General features: G+C 37.8%; 1 protein-coding gene and 1 long non-coding RNA gene across 6 annotated transcripts in view; one reads left to right on the top strand and one right to left on the bottom strand.

Annotated features, from left to right (window-relative positions):
- Positions 1-18,299, bottom strand: part of LOC106508298 — a 74,028-nt gene extending 55,729 nt beyond the window's left edge. For all 3 annotated transcript variants that reach the window (XR_002335841.1, XR_002335843.1, XR_002335842.1), the window contains exons 1-3: positions 18,039-18,299; positions 3,574-3,678; positions 2,795-2,847 (exon numbers count right to left, since the gene is read on the bottom strand). This is a non-coding gene — a long non-coding RNA (uncharacterized LOC106508298). The remainder of the gene's footprint in view (positions 1-2,794; positions 2,848-3,573; positions 3,679-18,038) is intronic.
- ISPD (isoprenoid synthase domain containing) overlaps positions 17,043-19,690 on the top strand; it is a 291,746-nt gene continuing 289,098 nt past the window's right edge. Inside the window, exon 1 of one of the 3 annotated variants that reach the window (XM_021063407.1) lies at positions 17,043-17,194. In XM_021063407.1, coding sequence (XP_020919066.1) covers positions 17,184-17,194 — 11 coding nt within the window. In that variant the 5' untranslated portion in view covers positions 17,043-17,183. Of the gene's footprint in view, positions 17,195-17,339; positions 17,899-19,690 lie in introns of those variants that run through there. The other 2 variants (XM_021063405.1, XM_021063404.1) reach the window with 2 other exon arrangements.

Raw genomic sequence — 19,690 nt, 5'->3', positions numbered from 1 at the left:
TCCTAGTTGATTTCATCTGGGCTCATTTATGCATCTGGAGGTCAACTGGCATTAACCAACCCAGGCTAGGCTCAGCTGGGGCAGTTGGGGTTTATTTCAGTGTCTCTCAGCTTCCTAAGGGAATTGGCCTGCTTGCTAGGGTATCTTGTGATCCTAGGAGAGTCTCAAGAAAGAAAGCCTAAATACTTTGGTGTTTTTCCAGCCTTTTGTCACTCAGGCCCCCAAACATTCCAAATTCCAGGGAAAGTCATATAACTGAATTTAAAGCCAAAGGGTGGGGAAGCATCCAGTATTTTTTTATTAGAAGGAACTGCAAAGTCACATGTCAAAGGGTGCTGATACTCAAAAAGGGGTAAATATTTGAAGCCGTTTAGTAGAATCTACTACACATACTTTCATCCAAATCTAGCCTATGTCCCAAAACTTGGAACACTGCAGTGACTCAACCTCCTCAGAATATCAGCAATTTTGGGGTAGAAACATATTAAATGGTAAATTGAATTTCTTTCAATATTCATTGTATTCACTATAAAGTACTTATTCTTTAGATGAATGATTTAAAGCCTTATTATTCTTCCACATGATTTTGTTAGATGAATTTGGTAAAAAGAAATGAACAGAGTCCATCCAAAAAAAACCACTGAACTTCAGCATAGATTCTGATCGGACCATGTGAAAAAGAGTGTGAATCTCATCACAAAGGTAAACTCTAAGCAATTTTACATAATGACAAAAGGATTTTGTCCTATAAGTAATAAAAAGAAAAAGTGTTTTAAGGGGTGGTCACAATTAAAATATGAGTTTTACGAATAAAATAAAAATTTCAGTGTGTTCTTGGCAAAACATATTATTTTACACAAATAAAATAATCATTCACCACAGAGTTCTACAGAAAGCAAAAAATATGTACGCTTGTGAATCCTTTCTTACCCTAAGCGTACCTAATATGATTTCTTTGGGCCTCTATGTCCTTAACTGTATAAATAGGAGTTGGGAAAGTTGAAACTAAAAGTCTTCCTCTGCTAACATATGCATGCTCTATTATGTTGTCAAATTGATACTGTTTATTCCATTGAGTCAGCCATTTTTCCCAGAAAACAACATCCAGTGAAGCAGTCTTTTATTTTCAGGGACTGATTATCTTGGAATAGCTTAGGGTAAAATTGTGAAGTGGACCAGAAACCCGTTTTGGCTTCTTATAAACTTGAAAAGATCAATGAAATGTTACTAGTCATTCAGATGCTTCTAACATATATCAATTTAATTTATTCAGCCAAAACTTCTTGAGTGCCTACTTATGGCTAAGCACTGTGACAGGCACAGGAGATAAAATGGTAAACAAATCAGATATGATTCCTCACTCACACACTGATGATGATAAAAGTGGAAATTGGCTTAAACACTTTGTACAACTGTCTGCTATGCTACTGAAACTGAACATATGTACACCCTATGACACAAGAATTATACTATGGTGTATTTATACAATAAAATATATACATGTTTACCAAAGATACATACTTTGTTGAATGTATATTTAGAGCAGCATTACTTGGGATAGTTTCAACTGGAAATTATACACATGCAAATCAGCAATAGAATGGATAAATTGTAGCATCTTCACAAAAGCAATGCCGCTGAGCAATTAGGATGATCTACAACTATACACAACACTATGAATACCATAAACGTTATGTTGGACAAAAGAAGCCAGGCACACAATAGTGCCTACTGTATAATTCTATCTATATTAAGTCCAAGAACAGACATAAGAAATCGCAATTTTTAGAAGTCAGGAAATGTTTACCTTTGAAGTGTAACAACTTAGAACATAGTATCAGGAGTCTTCTGGGGTGTTGCTAGTCTTATGCTTCTTAATTTGGCTACTTGTCATACAGTTGTATTTGATTTGTGAAAATTCATTGACCACTACACTGAGATGTGTACCTTCCTACATTGATATTATAATTTGATAAAAATTTATCTCTCTAAGAAAAATAACCATGGGGAGTTTACAGTTTAGAGTGGGAGACAAATAATTAAAAAAGAAATAGATAAAAGGCAAAAGGTGCAATGAAAAAAATGAAGAGAGCATAGCAAACATTAACCAAGTATCTCCAATGGGGAAAACACCCTGAAAAAAATGACCCCTTGTTTGACAATCACAGTCAACATATGCAGAGCTGTTGGCTATTCAGAACTGTCCTCTGCCTTCCTGTATTGCAGGTATCCTACTTGAAAAGAAGGTGCCCCATCTCTTGTGGAGGACGTTTTAGGCTGGTCAGTTGATCATTTTGATTTTTTGGTAATGTACAATTATGCGCTGCTCCTTGGATATTTTTTCTTTAAGATCTATAAATATTTTAAATATTCTGCCCAAAATGCCTGTGGTTGTACTCCCCCATTCTACCAGCATTTGTTCTCTTTTATAATTCCCCTATCCCAAAGGAGGTATCATTAGCATTTGAGGAATTATAATGGGATCTGTGGCATTAAGAACATCCGGGAACTGGTACTTTGGCTTCATTACGGACAGATACAATTTAGATCTATTAATTAATTAATTTTTGCTAGCTGAGATCCAAATATTGCATGAATCTTTTTTTTTTTCCATCTTCAAAAACAATTTTTCCCCTTGGCTATATTCTTAGGCATCTCAGAAATTTGTTGCATGTATTTAATAATGAGAGTAGAACTACTACTTTTTTTAAAAAAGAGCCCCACTGTATTATAGTAAATGAATATTTATAGATCAAACTCTAAATTAAATTCTACTTCAGCCCAATTTACTCACCATCCAAAGGAAGTTGAATTATGTCAGTTTGCTTATGAAATATCCTTGGCATCCTAGGATATAAACATTAGTCAATAACTGAGCTTTCATCTTCACTTTTTCCTATAATGTGCTAGCAGAAAAATCCATTTTTTTAAGTATAACAATTTTAAAAACACAAAATGTGTTTAAAACACGCTGTTAATGTGTAACAGGCTAAACAACCTCTAAGAAACGTAATCCTCATTGATTAGAAAAAGATTCATCTTCACTTACTCTGCGCTACCAAATTTATTTGCTTGGTAAGCAGATGCCTACATGTTGGCAGCTGTCAGATTACATCATCTGCATGAGAATCAACTCATTTTGACAAATTGAATTCTCCAGTTTAGTAAAGAGGCAGCATTTTGAAGGCCCTTTTGAAAAGAGCTATTTTAAGTCAACACTTGACTATCCAGGTTTTAATTATCTAGTTTTCTTTTCTTTTTCCTTCCTCCCTCCCTTCCTTCCTTCCTGTCTGTCTGTCTGTCTGTCTGTCTATCTCTCTCTCTCTCTCTCTCTTTCTTTCTTTCTTTCTTTCCTTCTTGCCTTTCAGGCCAAATCTGAGGCTTATGTAGGGTTTCAGGCTAGGAGTCGAATCAGAGCTGCAGTTGCTAGACTATACCACTACCATTGCAACTCAAGATCCAAGCCACATCTGCAACCTACACCATAGCTCACTGCAACGCTGGATCCTTAACCTACTGATCAAGGCCAGGGAATGAACCCATACCCTTATGGATACCAATTGGGTTTGTTACCTCTGAGTGATGATGGGAACTCCCTGTAGTTTTCTTTATCCAGGACTTTGCCTCTCCTCAAAGTCCTCTTCTTGTCTTTTGACCAGGTCATTCCTCATTAATTGCCTGCCGGCAGTTGGGTAGGGTGAGAAAAGAGAAAGAAACTTAATTGGTCAACTGAGCAACTGGGCCCTCAGTATTCTCACACTATAAACTTTGTAAGATAAGATTCAACTGCTTTAGAAAAGTGCTATATAAAAGAGTGAGAAAAAGTCCATTTAAATTTTGAGTCTTAGGGAAAATATATTTAAATAGTGCTTAAAATGAGATTATTTTCTAATCTTCAAATTCAGGATTCATTTTCTGAAAGAAATATAATGAAAGCTTGAATGGTTAAATTTAAAAATTTATTCTGAAACCTCTGGTTTGTGCATAAAATAATTTCTTGGGTTATATATTTGTTAAAAAAAAAGTGTAATTAGCCCAAAGAAAGACATAACATTGAGAATGGATGTATTTTGTTCAAACTGAGTGGTTATTTTTTTTTTCCTTCAAACATGAAATTATGGTCCTCAGAAAAAATAGGAGCTATATAGGACTTGGTTTTAATCAAAATGGTGCCAATTATTTATACACATTTAAAACAAATATGCATACAAACAAATGCAGCAGAGAAACTGCAATATAATTTGAATATGGAGAAGCTTAAAACACTGGAAAAGAATTTAGCACAAGCTCTAGTTTTTTCAATCTTTTCTATAAAGATGGAAATTGGGGGAAACTTTTACTGAATTAAATCAAATCAAATGTTGGGTAAATATTTAGAAATTTTAATTGAGTGGACATATTATTTCCATGAGCTCAATTCATTCATCCAAGAAGTATTTTTTGAGCACCCAGGATATACCAGGCACTGTTCTAACACCAGAGTTGCTGTGGAGATACAATGTCCTTATTCATAGAGCTCTCATTATGGGACAAAATGACTAAGCAACACCATTGTGGAACAAACTCAAAAGATCATCAATGGTGAGTAGAGCACAAAAATTGCCTTGCTGATTAACTGCCAAACTTCCAACATTTCTGTGGGTGGCAGGTTGATTGTCTAGAAAGACATAAATCAAGCATTTCTCCAGTACATGCATTGCCTTTTTACTGATAAAAAGTGCTTAGGGGGACACAGGTTGGTACTGGCTGGAACCCCTCAAATACCAACACCTTTTTGCTCAGAAAGCATGGCTGGTTTGAAAACAGAAGGTTGCCTTCCTTCAAAAACTTTTATTTTAAAGAAATAATTTATTGTGGGTAAAGCATTGTGCTAGACACAGATAGGAATGCAATAAAAGCATAAGGTAGGGGGTAACTTTCCCTTCCAATCAAGTGCAATTTAGCAGGAAATGAAAGACACACAAGAAATAATCACCAGTGTTAACAGAGAATTTCTTTAGAGTTCACAAAAAACCTTCACATATATAATTCACATAAATTTTATTCTCAAAACAATCCTGCGAGGTAGGGAGGGAAAATAACATCATGCCTAATTTCTAGTGGAAAAAAACTGAGCTCAGCAAAAATGAATGACTTTTTCCAAAAATAACAGAGCCAGAGAATAGAGCAAGATTTAACTTGCTTCTTCTCATATATGATGTATAATTACTTGTTTTCTATCACATCTTGCTCTTTCCCATAAGAAGGTTAATGTGATATATATATGTACACACTCATATATACATTCATTTATTCATATATTTATTGACCATAATCTTTTTGCCAGCCACTGTGAAAAGTCCAAGGAATATGAACTATTGTTTGCTCTCAAAGTATTCACACACAATTGAAGAGCACTTTATCTCTTACAAAACTCTTCTCACAAAAATAATCAATCATAACCACATCCACTGCAATGTATCATTGTTAGTTCTATTTTGCACATAGAAGAATTTGATAACAGCTAAGATCATAAAGATAGCAGGGGTCCAGGAAGATTCAGTCATTACTTAAGTGTTAAAATAAATACAGAACAATAGGACATTAGCTTTAAACTTTGTTGGACATGAATTTTTATCACTGAAAAGATTCTGAGTATGCACTAGCAATATGCATTTAAATTTTTTTTTTAGGGCCACACCCACTGCATATGGAGGTTCCCAGGTTAAGGGTCTAATCGGAGCTATAGGTGCCGACCTACACCATGGCCACAGCAATGCCAGAACTGAGCTGCATCTGCGACCTACACCACAGCTCACTGCAAGGCCACTGAGCAAGGCCAGGGATGGAACCTGCAACCTCATGGTTCCTAGTTGGATTCGTTTCCACTACACCATGACGGGAACTCCAAAAAAAATTTTAAATAGTGTAAATATATACTAATATTAATACATTACAAGAGTCACAAAAATTAAATTTTAAAAAGGCTGAAATAAAAAACAAATACAAATAGAAGCTTTAATATTTATTTTCTGTATCCTAATGGATTATCTTTCACACTGTTGAGGGTATACATACCCTTCTTTGGAGATTCAGTGTTATTGTAGACAATGGATTCTGAATAAGTATTAAAAGGGAGATGACCAATTTGGGTTGGGTGTACAGGGGAGGTGGTGCTTGCTTTGAGTTCTGGGTGTCTGCTAAACTAAATAATTAGCAACCTAAACAACCCTGATATTCATATTCCGATCATGAGTGTCTCTGTCATACTAGAGAGTTTTTCATACTCACTTCTGCCAGTTTGTTTCTAGGTTGTACTTTCCATCTGTTTGAAAACCTGATGATCAAAAAGTTTGAATGCTAATGATTATAAGCAAGACATCTTTGAACAAAAAAAAAGGGAGAAATAATTAGATTTTATTTCATTCATTAACAATCACGTGAAACCCAATTAAAAGGCAAGCTTCTGAAATTTAGTAACATTTTATTTCAATTCCCAGCTAGCTATTAATATAATAGGTGCTGTCACAAGAACTACACCATTTTAGAAAAACATTTAGCTTTCATTCATGAAGAGATCACTCTCTCTCCTACAATAAACTCTTTAGTTGACCTCCATTTTAATTACTTATAATTTATACAAACTCCTTCAAAAAAAAAACATTTTCCACTTCAAGTTTACGATAGCATTGAAATTATTTGATTTTTTAAGTGTTTGCTCAATGAAGAGTTTTCACTAGGAAAAAATTGGCAAATTTTAATTCATCTTTTCTTTGAAGGATGTAAAACATGTGATTTAGGCATGTATAATCATTTTTTAAAAATCTCAAACCTAATGTACTCACATATCTGGACAGCCTTCTAAAATTAGATAATAACAAGCAGTGGAATAATAAACGAAAGTTTTTATCTGTATTATTGCACTACCAAACTTCAAAAAACCAAGTTTACAGTATATTTTCTGGGCATGGTGTCCTGAAATTTTGCAACATCATGGCCTTGGTCCCTGAGTATTAAGCTAGGACAAGTTATTGGGGAAATGAAAATATTGTTTTCATTTGTAAGAGGTAATAATGTCTCTGTGTTATACAAGGGATCTTTGAAAATCAATTGAACATATGTAAGACTTTTTAAAAGCTTTCCAAAGTTCAACAACAAAGACCATTAAAAATTAAGTTACTATGGAGTTGGGGGTAAATATTTCATCATCAATAGGGGACTCAGTTTCAGTTTATTTATTTGTTTTTTGTCTTTTGCTTTTTAGGGCCACACCCGCAGCATATGGAGGTTCCTAGGCTAGGCGTCAAGTCAGAGCTACAGCTGCCGGCCTATGCCACAGCCAAAGCAACTTGGGATCCAAGCTGCATCTGCCACCCACACCCCACGGATCAAGGCCAGGGATGGAGCTCTCATCCTCATGGATACTAGTCCAGGTTTGTTAACCACTGAGCCAGGATGGGAATTCCTCAATTTATTTACTCATATTACCCTTCTATTCAAGAAGAATTGTGGTGGTCAGAACATTTTTGAAATGGAAAATTTTGGTCAGAAAATTTTTGAAATGAAAAACTTGAAATAATAGAAAATGTTGAAGTCATGTAGCAGAATGAGGAGGTAGTAATATTTGAAGAAAAATATTTAATTTGTATTATAGGATGATGATACAAGAGCCATCATTCAAGAGAAGAAGACATTTTAATTCTTAAGGCATATTACATTTTTTAGTGCCTTCTTCACTTAGTTCATCTCAATTTCATCCAGGAAAGTTTGCTATAGAGGATATTGTTTATTGTTTCCTGAAGAATAACTTTTTATGATATTTTGTCAAGATAGGCATTAAAGAGCTGGGCCTCACTCTGAAGAATACTGAAAACAAATTGGAAACACTGTCCTCTCCTTTGGAGGCCAGTATTGTTTGGACAGATCTGGCATCACAGCCCATTCCTCCCTTTGGCAAGTCACTAATTACAGGTTCCACATCTGTAAAAAGGGACCAATGATAACCTTTGTCTCACAGAAGACCTGAAAGAATTATTGATATATGCATATATGCTGTGCCTGACATGTAATACACACAATTAACAGTGATTATTCAACAAGCCTGTATCACCATAGAGTGAAAGCAGTTCTATTCCTTGATTCAGTGTTCAACCCTATTATGCAATAAGGTCTTCTGTTCATCCTCATCAGTTACAGGTTGTTAAACTGGGCCAGGTTTCCACCTTTGTATATGGTTTAGTTGAGTGACTAGCAAGACAGGTGCTCATTAGAATAAGCACTTCATGCTCTCACCTCAGACAATAATTCAGCATTTGTAACTGTTAAAACTCTACAGATGATTTTGATGTACAGCCCAGCTGAGAACTAGTAATATAGGTTATGTGCCAAGGAGGACCTGGACTTGCTTTTTACCTGCCAAATCTCCAGCGTATCAGGACAAAGCACTTTTGCCTTAGTGCTGTTATCACTATGTGGGCTCTCTTTGCTTCCACTTGCAGTGGAATCAAGCTGGAATATACTAGGCAATGGCAAAAGTCAAAGTTCCCTTCCCTTCCCCACTCCAACTGATTTTCTCCATCTGTTGGCAGTTTCTTCCTCTGTTTTCTGGCCTGACACACATTTACTTATGCTCTTCAGGTAGCCTGGAACTGGAGAGAAGACTCCAAAAACATAGGACTCTTCATTCAGTTACAGTCCCAAGATATGAGGAAGCAATGACAGCTCAAATGTGGCATACGTGATTTCAAGAGAGAGGTCTAATTCGGACAAATGAGGTTGTGGAAAAGGATCCCATATCACATGAATGAAATCAGGCCAGAAACATTTTGTCTCCACTAGTGTTACCACAGCAGGTTGTGTGTCAAAAACTGATGGCCAGGTAGTCATTTGGTTGAAACAAGTTTGTGCATCTCCAGTTGATATTGGGCCCTTTGGCTCCTTTTCCAAGTTAGTTCAGGTTTAATGTTCAGAAATTCTTAGTTGGCTGGAGTCTATAACTGAGGTTGAAGAAAAGGCCCATATCATTTTGTAGACATGGCTCTTTAATAGGATAAAAGGCCACAACAAATTGAAATATTCAGAGTTTACAATATTCAGTTTGGGGGTCATAGAAGCCACTTTTGAAATTGTTTACAAACTTCCAAAGGAATTGTGTTTGTCATCTCTGTTATTGAAAATATTTCCTCATATTTTCAGTTTTGTTGAATTTTAAATTAAGAACATCATGTGAAAGAGATTTAACTCCAATTAAAGTTAAATGAATTTTATACTTATGATTGCAATTAAAAAATTGAATGCAAATATAAATAATGAAGAACTCTCACCACCACTACTTTGGTCTCTAATGAAGTGCTAATCTACACAGCATAATTTGGAGGAAGCTTTTGCTTACAAGTCAGACTAAAAGATTGTCACGTCTTGGAAATCAGTTTTTTCCCTATCACTTGGCATATGTATAACACTACAGGCCTCAGTAACAGAAATACTTCTTAGATGTATACTCACTTTGCTAATATTTCAACCCTAGTTTTGGCATTTATGATGGCAAAAAAGAGGGTTTGGATAGTTACTAAGAGTTTCTAGTAAATAACCTGTAGAAATAGATGATCCAAATGAGCAGATAGGGCCAAACAAATCACCTTGCATTTCTTTGACCTCTTACTCTTCTGGGAATAACCCCTTGAATCCTCTGCCCTGCTATTCCCAGGAATCTATGGACTCTGTATATTTTGAGTGGATGTTGTTCTGATCTAAAGACATATAAATCTCCAAAAATGGGTGACTGGTGTCTGCACAAGATTGTCTGCAAAGATGGCCATTAATCATTCCTCCATTCCCTATGAGTATATGACATTCTTTGCATTAAGTTGTGGAACCATTTTCCCTCCTTTTGAGTGTGGGCCAGACTAGTGACTTCTTTTAACCAATATGATGAGTCAGAAGAAGCGCTGTGCCAATTGTGGGTACAGAAATTAAGAGGCATGGTAGAATATACTTCAGCTCTTTTGGAATCCATACAGGATATAAAGAAGGCCAGGTTATCCGGTTGGATAAGGATTGAGATGCTCTGCCGAAAGCTAGCACCAAGGCCCCAGATCTATGAATGAGTCCATCTCAGATCCTTCTTCAGCTCCAGGTCAATCCCCTGGTCAACCCCAAATGAAAGACAGATGAGCTGTCTTCATTTAGCCCTGCCCAAATTTCTGATCTATAGAATTGTGAGCAATAAAAGGGTGTTATTTTAAGATACTAAGTTTTGGAATGGTTTGTTACATAGCAGTAGACGACTGAGAAAAGTTGTAAAAAATACAGTTCTTGTTCTCTAGACCTTTGTCTGATTTGGCAATTATATAGCACACTTATCTTTGACCACTCATTCAAAAATAAGGCATAGTAAGTCGATTGTTTTTAAGGTTAGACTCTCACTGGACTCATGTGTAAGGTGACTTCTTGCTATTATTTCTAGGCCTTAGGAATTTTCAGGGTTAGAATATCCTGCCTTTGGATTATGATTCTGGTATTTAATAAAATGGAAATGTCTGAAACAACTGTTTTTTCCAGGATAAAAGGGATGGTCGTATTTTCATCACTTTGAAAGCCAGGAGAGCCATAGTGTCATAACGTAGACAGTCCTAGGTCTTAGCAGCAGCAGCCAGTGGGCATGAGAAGTAATTCACGGCCAGGTTCTAGAATATCCCGGTGAGACCCAGGCATCATCATTCACAGAAATGACATTTAAAACCAGTTAAGTGGTGACATCTACTTTTATGTGATTAATCCTCTCAAAGAAGTTATCCAGCCAATTAAGTGGAGATCAGGGCTCTGGTGACTCAAGCCTAGCCAGTCCAATTGGGATTCTGTTCTACTTTATGCCAGAGAGATATGGAATTCTAAGCAAGAACCAATACTAAGACCTGGGTCAATGGGAGTAGAGTATAGGAAGAAGGGTACTAGGAGGTGGGTAATCCCTATGAATAATAAGGCAGTTCTACACCAGAGACAAATTCAAGATACAGCCTTCTCACAGGATGGAGCTACCTGTCCTGGTCAGGATTGGCAGGGGTAAGTCCATAGGTGAAAGCCACAGAAGAACTTCCAGTCAGCAGAGCTGATAGTGAGACTCCCAGTTTAGGGGATAGCAGGGAGAAGGGAAAAAGGACCAAAAGACAAGAGGCCAGGATGGTCAAAGAGAAACATAACAAAATTTGAAATTTTGCCCAAAAGTGTTGGTTAGTTTTGTGCTTTTTTTTTTGTACTATAGCAGTTAATAATCCTTGATTTTTTTATGAAGTTAAGAGAAAATGATGGTTAAGAAAAGATTTGACAAAAGAGAAATTATTTTTTTCTTTTTTCATTCAAATTTTTTGTCAAGGTCTGGAGTTCTTTTAAGGAATAATGATGGGAGAAGTAGAAGAAATAGGACTTAGGGTGAGGAGAGTCAGTGCTGCTTAAAATCAAAACAACTTTTTTCTTTTGGGAATAGTTTTAAGCACTCTAATTTTTTCTGAAGACTCAGTGTAAACTGGTCTTAAATTTAGGTTTAAATTCATTGGCACATTGCACATTTTTCAATTTATGCATTCATTCTTTCACTTACATTTTAGTGACGCCGGTTAGTGGCAGCCATGGTCACAAATGGAAGTGCTCAATTTCTATTTAACTTATTTCTCTTCACATGCAGCATAAACAGCACAGTGACTTCATTTCATCTTCTTTACAATATACCACAATTTACTTCTCCATGAAACACTGTCTTTCCATCAGCACTAAGTGTTTCCTGTCCAAACCAGTTAGTTTATTGTTCCCCTAATTAATCTTACAGCATCTGTCCAAAATCCTGTGTACTCTTCTTGTATCTATCTTTTTTGGCCCCATGCTAAAAAGTAGTGAAGCCCTTGTTTTTTTCCTAAACAAAATTTAAAAACTTGTTTATATCTTCATATCCTTTGAATATACCACTGAGACAGTATCATCAGTGTCTGTCATCTCTCTTTCCCTTCATCCATGTCATCTCTTTGCCTTTCAGTATCCTACCATACTATGGCCCCTTTTGATCTGTTTAAGATCAAGACTTGTACTTTCTTGGGTAAGGCAGTATAAAGCAACAATGTCCCATGTTCAGAATCTGTTTGACAATTCACATCCTATATTTATCCTGTGCTTGACCAGAGAGAGTGGTGGTGGCTACGGCAATAATGACACATTCAAATGTCCACGTTCTTTTTTTCTATTTATAAAAATGTTTAAAAAGTTTTATTGAGGTATAGTTGATTTACAATGTTGTGATAATTTCTGCTGCAAAGTGATTCAGTTATACATGTACACATATACATTCTTTTTTTTTTTTTTCTTATTCCTTGGTAAACAGATATGAGTGAATTCCCTGGGAGCATTTTCTTCTTAAAGCCTAGGATTTTTTTCCTTCTTTAAATCTTTGGTTTAGTAATGAGCTGTAGTTAAAATATATAGGAATAACTGCTGCCAAGATCCTCCCCTGCAGAAATGGCAAATCTTCCTTTTCTAGCTGTTGCTCTTTATTGATGTTTCTGTATGTTCTTCTCTTCCACAGATTACAAAAACTGGCTACCATTAGTTCCAGACTAGTCATTTGTTTCCTAAACAAACCTATCAAAGATATCACCTCTCCCACATTTCTTATGCATGGAGGTCATTTCCCTGTCTTAGTTTCTGGATGTATGTGTCATACTTCAATTGAATCTCGCCCTTGAGTTCCATGCGCAGAGCACAGTTACAGGAAACAATTTCAATTCTGCTGTGAACAAGACGTAGCTTTTGGTAATGTGTTTTTCAACAACAGGTCTGTAGAAATACCATGGAGGGATAATTCGATCCTCCAAGTCTCTACCATTTTTATATTTTTCTTCTTGGCACTTAAGCATTTTCCTCTTGTGTTTCCCTCCTTATAAATTAACAAGGAAATGAAATAGTCATTTTAATGGCTTTCTTATGCAATTTTTCTATGGCATGTTTAATATATTACATGCATTTTGCTTTAGGTCTTGAAATTAAATGCACTGAATGTAAAGGGAACTGAGGTGTGATCCTTTTTTAATTCAGTGTTTACTTAAGTCTGATCCACACCTAATTAAGATCACCTAAGGAACCCTAAAGATGCAGATTTAGGGGCCTACTCCAGAGTTACTGATCAGAGTTACTGATCAAACTTTCTGATGGAAAGTGATGGTAATATGTTTTCTAAGATTATTATATAAAATATAGTATGTAAATGATTATATTATATAAACTATGTAAGAACTACAATATATATGAACAGTGGTCCCCAAGTGATTCTTACAAAAAGTTAAACTTTGGTAGAATTAATGAAATCAAACTTATTGTTCAGACCTAATGCTAAATATTCACCACCGTTTCCCTTTTTAATTACACAGGAAAAACAAGGAGGACAGTTGATAATTTATATTGTAAGAAATTCTGAGAAAGTTAAAAGATAATAATCTTGTTGCCATGTAGTGTTTAGTTTGAATTATCCACAGAAAGACCTCAGTTCAGAGCATCACCTTTCTTATGTATAAAAATGAGTTAAAGGTCAGAGGTTAATAGACTGTCTCCTCATTTACATAAGATACACAATGGCAAAACAGGAATTAGAATTCATAGGCTGAAGGAAATGCTGGGACTGGCCCTTGTTCGAAACATAATTTATTTTGTTTGGCTCTGACTTCAGTAGAGTTAAAGGGTAAACCATTAGGCTGTTCATTAGCATTTGTGAGCAACACCCCACTGACCTCCAGAAATGCTATTAAAACAGTAAGTGTGGTTGGGGAGGAGAGGACTGACTGGCAGTGCTAATTATATTTGAATTAACACTAGAAAAATGAACCAATTTGATCTAAATTTCTCCAATAATAGTAATAGTTTTGGTAAAATCCCCAAATAAATCTTCTAGGATACACTGACATGTAGAAACAAACAAAAAAAGGGGGTTTTAGGCCTTTCAGATACAAAGAGTACTACCATTTAATGGATATTCTTACATGCATTAAAAAGTAAAGACAAGCCAAGGTGAGGTTATAAACTTGTGGTGTATATTTATCATAAAGCTATGCTTTAAATATTCACAATACAATAGAATGCATCTTGTTAATCTCAAGATAATTAAAGGGTTTATTTTAAAAACGAGTGTGCTGAGGGACTAGTCATGGAACATAGATAAAATGAACAGTGTTTTCCTTCTTTGTTCAACAATAGCTGGATTTAAAACTACATATAACTTCGTTTGGAGGATATAGCCAACTATATATTTGAAGCTCTTCCTGAGCATGAAGCTATATTAGTTTCTTATTTTTGTTGTAACAAATTGCCTCAAATTTCATGGCTTAAAATAATACAGGTTTATTATCTTAGTGCTCTGGATGTCCTAAGTATCAAAATGGGATGGCAGGACTAAGTTCTTCCAGAATCTCTAGGAGAAAAATCCAATTCCTCATTTTATCCAACTTCTAGAAACTTCCACAATTGCTTAGCTTATAGCCCTGTATCACTTCCACACCCTTCTTCCATCTTCATACTTTTTTCTCTAGTTCTGACCTACATCTTATGAGGACCCTTGTTTTTACATTGGGCCCACCTGAATAATCCATAACACTCTCGCCATAGCAAGAACTTTAACTTATTCACAGCTGCATCCTTTTATAATACCAGGTAACCTGTGCACAGGTTTCAGGGGTTAGGATATGGTTGTCTTTGGGAGGCTGTTATTTTACCTCCACAGAAGCCCAGACCAAAAACCAGTCTAGGAACTTCTCCCCTTTGCATGCTTTGCATTATAACATAGTTGAGGTTTAGTTTCTCTAAACTCTTCAGTTGGTTACTAATTATTACTTATGTGTCACAGAGGATCTCACTTTCCAAGGTATGTACATGCATCCCTCAGTGTCCATGGGGTACTGGTTCCAGGACTCTCCCCTCCCCCACACCCAATCTGTGATACTCACATCCCCTGTATAAAATGGTGGGAGTAAAACGCGCTCTCTGTATTCACAGGTTTAGCTTCTGCAGATTCAACCAACCATGGAATTTGATCAGTTGGTTGAATTTGAACCCCCATATCCAGGGGTTCTGTTGTTTGCAGAACCTCTGGGTAAGGAGGGCTGACTGCTTATACAAATGCCTGTTCCTGAGAAGATATTCTCGTAATGTGGCTGCTATAACTTGGTATTGTAGGGGAGGAAAACTTGTTCCTTATTCTATCCTAGGTTGCTTGGCTCCTCAGAAAATTAAAATGACCTAAGACAGATTAACAGGAGAAAACTAAGTTTAATTTCGTATGTATAGGAATCTCATAGATACGGGTCTCTAAGAGGTGACCAAAGCAACTTTTATAAACCTTTTAGACTGAGAAAAAAATACATTTGTTGAGAACTGACAAATCAAAAAAGCTTGGGCTTCAGGTAGCTAATTAGTGAAGTAACAAGGTTTGTTCATATGGTCTTCTCTGCCCTGATTTCTTTATCTCTTGTGATAAGGATGTCTTGCTACTGGTACAGGGAAGGTATTTTTCACGTGGGAGGTTTATTTCTTGCTTTCAGGGGTACAAAAGAGGGTCAGAATGTCCTTCTTGCACCTGCTATTTCTTAAGCAACTTTAAAATAGTATGCCCAAGTGGAATATTTTGGGGCAGCATATTTTACTTCCCTTCAGTATAAAGTAACATGGAAATTTCATCCTTTAGCCAAAGTATGCATAATAAGGAACTAATTTATATGTATACAACAAGATACAGGAAAAAAACCTGCTTCTCATACTACGATATATAAATAGTGTGTCCTTTTTTTTGAATACAAGGCTATCTGTTAAAAACTGTTAACATAGAGTATGTATGATCTATGGGTTCATAGTGAACAGAGCCAACTTAATATATTTGCTCTAAGAATAGAACTAAATCAATAAAATTAGATTTTGGCTAAAATTTAAACATTTATTATATTAATGATTATATAGATATTAATATAACAAGACCTTTATTACTATGCTATTTTTGCTCAAGACTAAGAAAATCAGTTTAACTCCACCATTAGATTAAAAAGCAAGGTTGAAAGATCAGTATTAAGAGAGACAATTACTTGATTTGCTTTTCTGCTTCTACAAACTCATTTATTCACTCAATTAGTAAACATATATTAACTGAATGCATAGTGTAGGCTAGACACAGGTGTGGTGCTGGTGCTAAAAGTCAAGTGTATGCCTACTTTTCCGCTAAGAGTGATCTGACATACTACAAGTAGAAAACCGCTAAACATTAATTGTAATAAAAGTAACAAAAATTAAACTGATAGTGCCTTTAATAAAATGATTAAATAGAAAGAAGAGCAAAATATTTAAATCTTAATCTTGTATGCTTTATTTTAAACTGGGAAAATGGCTAAAAATACTGAATTGGAATATTATAACCTGATAATATTGTCAGTGCTTAAATATTCCTTTTTATGAATCTTGTATTATTGATGGGTGAAGACTGATAAATTAGGAAATATTTAATTACATGTACTTCAATTGTCATTCATTTATTCAATCAGCAGCTTATTCAAGAAATACTTTTAAGCTTCCCTTATATTACAGGAGCTGGGGACACAACACAAACCAAAAATTAAGGACCCTGCTCTCAAGGAGTTTACATTCCAGAACACAATCTACTCTGACAGCCAAATACATCAGAACCTTTTCATGGTAAATGGTGCCAGCAAGGACAGCTCTAAAAAAAGGGCATGATAGGCTTCAGGCCTGGAATTCTTCAACTCCGCCTGTACTTTGTGTAAAGGCCATTAGGTGTGCAATCTTAACACAAGTTACCCAACCTTGTGTTCTGCCCTCTGTAAAAGGGATATAGTAATAGTTGGGTTCCCCTGGAGATTAAATGAGATAATGTGTGCTCACTGCTCAGCAATTAGTATTATTGCTTTGGCTCCTTGGTTCCAAGAAAAAAAAGTGCCTGCACATTAGAAGCACCTGGGGAATCTTTAAAATCATTCCAAAGCTCAGGCCACACACCAGATCAATTAAACCCCAGTCTATGAGGGTGGGATATAGGCGTCAGCATTTTTTGAGCTCCCTAAGGTGCCGACAAATTTGGGAATCAGCAGTTTGGGCTCTCGGATTTTTCACAATAACATTTGCCCATCCACTTATCTTCACCTGAGGTGGAACCGGGAAGCCTTTCGAGCTAAATGAAGGTCAGGTAATTGAGATGAACATCTTTCAGTCCTATCCAGTGACTTGCACCCAAATCTCTTTCAAATCTCTTCAAGAGGAAAGGAATGGGAGGTAGTCCTGACCGCCACTGCCTGTGCACAGCTGTTAGGTTTCAGGAGATCCTTAGGTATATAAGGAGGGCTGACACTACCACCTGTGGCGACTGCTAGGCCTGCTGCAGAAGAAACCAAGAGCGGGGGAAATATAACCCTCCCGGGGGCGCTGGGCTGGGGCAGAGACCGGAGACGCGTGGAGAGGGGAGACTCGCGGCGGTATCGCCCTCCGGGGACGTACAACCGCCAGCCCGCACGGCTCCGGCTGGCGCTGTCTATCTGCGCGCTCTGCTCTACGGCCCTCCCTCCACCGCCCGCGACCCCGGCCGAGGGCCCAAGCCACCCCAGGGCGAGCGGGGTCTGCCGCGCTGCCTGCCGCCATGCAGTCAGGGCGGCTTAGCGACTCCGGGCCCGCGGAGCCGGGGCCTCGCCTGCGCAGCTTGTGCGGCGCTGACCAGGCGGCCTGGGCCTCCTCGCTGAGCGAGGCCGAGGCGGAAGCCGGGTGCTTTGCGTTGGCTGTGGCGGCTGTGTTGCCGGCAGGGGGGAGCGGAGAGAGGATGGGCGTCCCCACCCCGAAGCAGTTCTGCCCCATCCTGGAGAGGCCACTCATCAGCTACACCCTGCAGGCCCTGGAGAGGTAATGCGGTGCCAGGCGCGCCCCGCGGTCCCCCGCCCGCCGCTCCCCTCCCCCCCGGCCCAGAGCAGCCGAGACACCTGCTTCTTGTGGCTGCGCTGGCGCTGGCGCCGGCGCCCACTCTTACGAACTGTGGGGCGTACCTCCAGCCGCTGGAGCTCCATTTCTTAAAGCCCTTCCCAGAAAGGACGCTTCCCCTTTAAGAGAGGGGTACTGGCTTGGGGCTGCCCCGCGGGTCCCTTAACTGCCCTAGCTGTCCGCCCTTGAAGCGCAAGGCCATTGATTTCTAACTGTGGCCCCAGTGCGGTCTAATGAGAAGCTGTCGGAGTTTCCGTGTCTCCTGTCTGCCTGTTTCTTATTCTCACTCTTTCCTAGTCTTTCACATTCTTCACCCTCGTCGCGCGCTCTCTCTCTGCGCAGGCGTGAGTTCAGAGTTGTTTTTTTTTTTTTTTAACCTGCAAATTAGTTCCATGGGTCTTTAATCATTTTGTCAATTATTCACAAACATTAACTGAATATTTAGTCTCAACTTGCTCAGCGGTGGAAAAAGTTTCTGAAATCAAGGCCAATGCATGCATTATCTTGTTAGAAAACGGATTAGTTGGCATAATGGAGGGAAAGGGAATGAGTTAAGGTCTAGGGGAGCGGTAGTGAGGTGCAAAGGAGGGGAAAAAGGAAGATATGTTGTTCTACCTTGTTTAAGGCTTCTTGTAATGTGGAGGAGCATAAGGCTGGAGAGATGGGAAGCAAGGTGATTTCAAAGGTCTGATACAGTGTTTTTTGAAGCCACTGTGGAGTTGTTGACCTTTTATGTTGAGCCTCGGATTAAAGTGAACCGTTCGTATTAGGCTGTAATGAAGGCCCAGCTAATGAGGTTCTAAAGGACAGTAGTTATGTTAATACAGAAAAGAGTTACCCCCCCCATCTCCACACGCTTTCACACAACCCAGAAGTCAAAGGGCCCAGTTGCTTTGCACGTGGTTATTTTATTTTGTGAATATTATTTATAAAATGAAGATGTACAGAGCCATAATCACTTTGATTAGTGAGATCAGACTGGTGGTTAAACCTGAAACTCGTATAGACATTAAAACAGTTACAGGTACATCTTTCACTTCATGGTCTTTGATTTTCTTGAGTAGTTGATTGCTGCTCCTACAGTATTCCACTGTCATAGACATTGTGACAACATAGCTACAGTGAGACACAATAGAGCTGGGCTAGCAGGATCTTTGTCCACTAAGTAGATAGATGTAAGGGAGTATACTTTGACAGTTAAATTTTCCTATGAAAAAATTTGAAAAAAATTGTATTTTTTCCCTCCCAACTTAAGAGGTAGCGGAAGATAGGTTAATATTAAACCTTTTAAAGTAAAATGTTCTAGAAGGGTTTTATGGGAAAAATAGATGAACACGTGTTTGCTATTTTGACTTGATGGCACAGTGATAAAATCCAAATAACATTTGTAAGGAATCAAAACCTTTTTGATCAGTGCCCATCCTGGCTCAGTGGTTAACGAATCCGACTAGGAACCATGAGATTTCGGGTTCGATCCTTGGCCTTGCTCAGTGGGTTAAGGATCCAGCATTGCTGTGAGCTGTAGTGTAGGTAGCAGACAGCGGCTCGGACCTGGCATTGCTGTGGCTTTGGCATAGGCTGGTGGCTACAGCTCCGATTCAGCCCCTAGCCTGGGAACCTCCATATGCCTCAGGTGTGGCCCTAGAAAAAGGCAAAAAGACAAAAACAAAACAAAACAAAACAAAACCCCAAACCTGTTTTTCAAAATACTTTAGTC

Source organism: Sus scrofa, chromosome 9 (genome assembly GCF_000003025.6).
Source record: "Sus scrofa isolate TJ Tabasco breed Duroc chromosome 9, Sscrofa11.1, whole genome shotgun sequence".
Taxonomy (NCBI): domain Eukaryota; kingdom Metazoa; phylum Chordata; class Mammalia; order Artiodactyla; family Suidae; genus Sus; species Sus scrofa.
The sequence above is the reverse complement of the archived record's forward strand: the minus strand, read 5'-3'. Positions and strand labels throughout refer to the sequence as shown.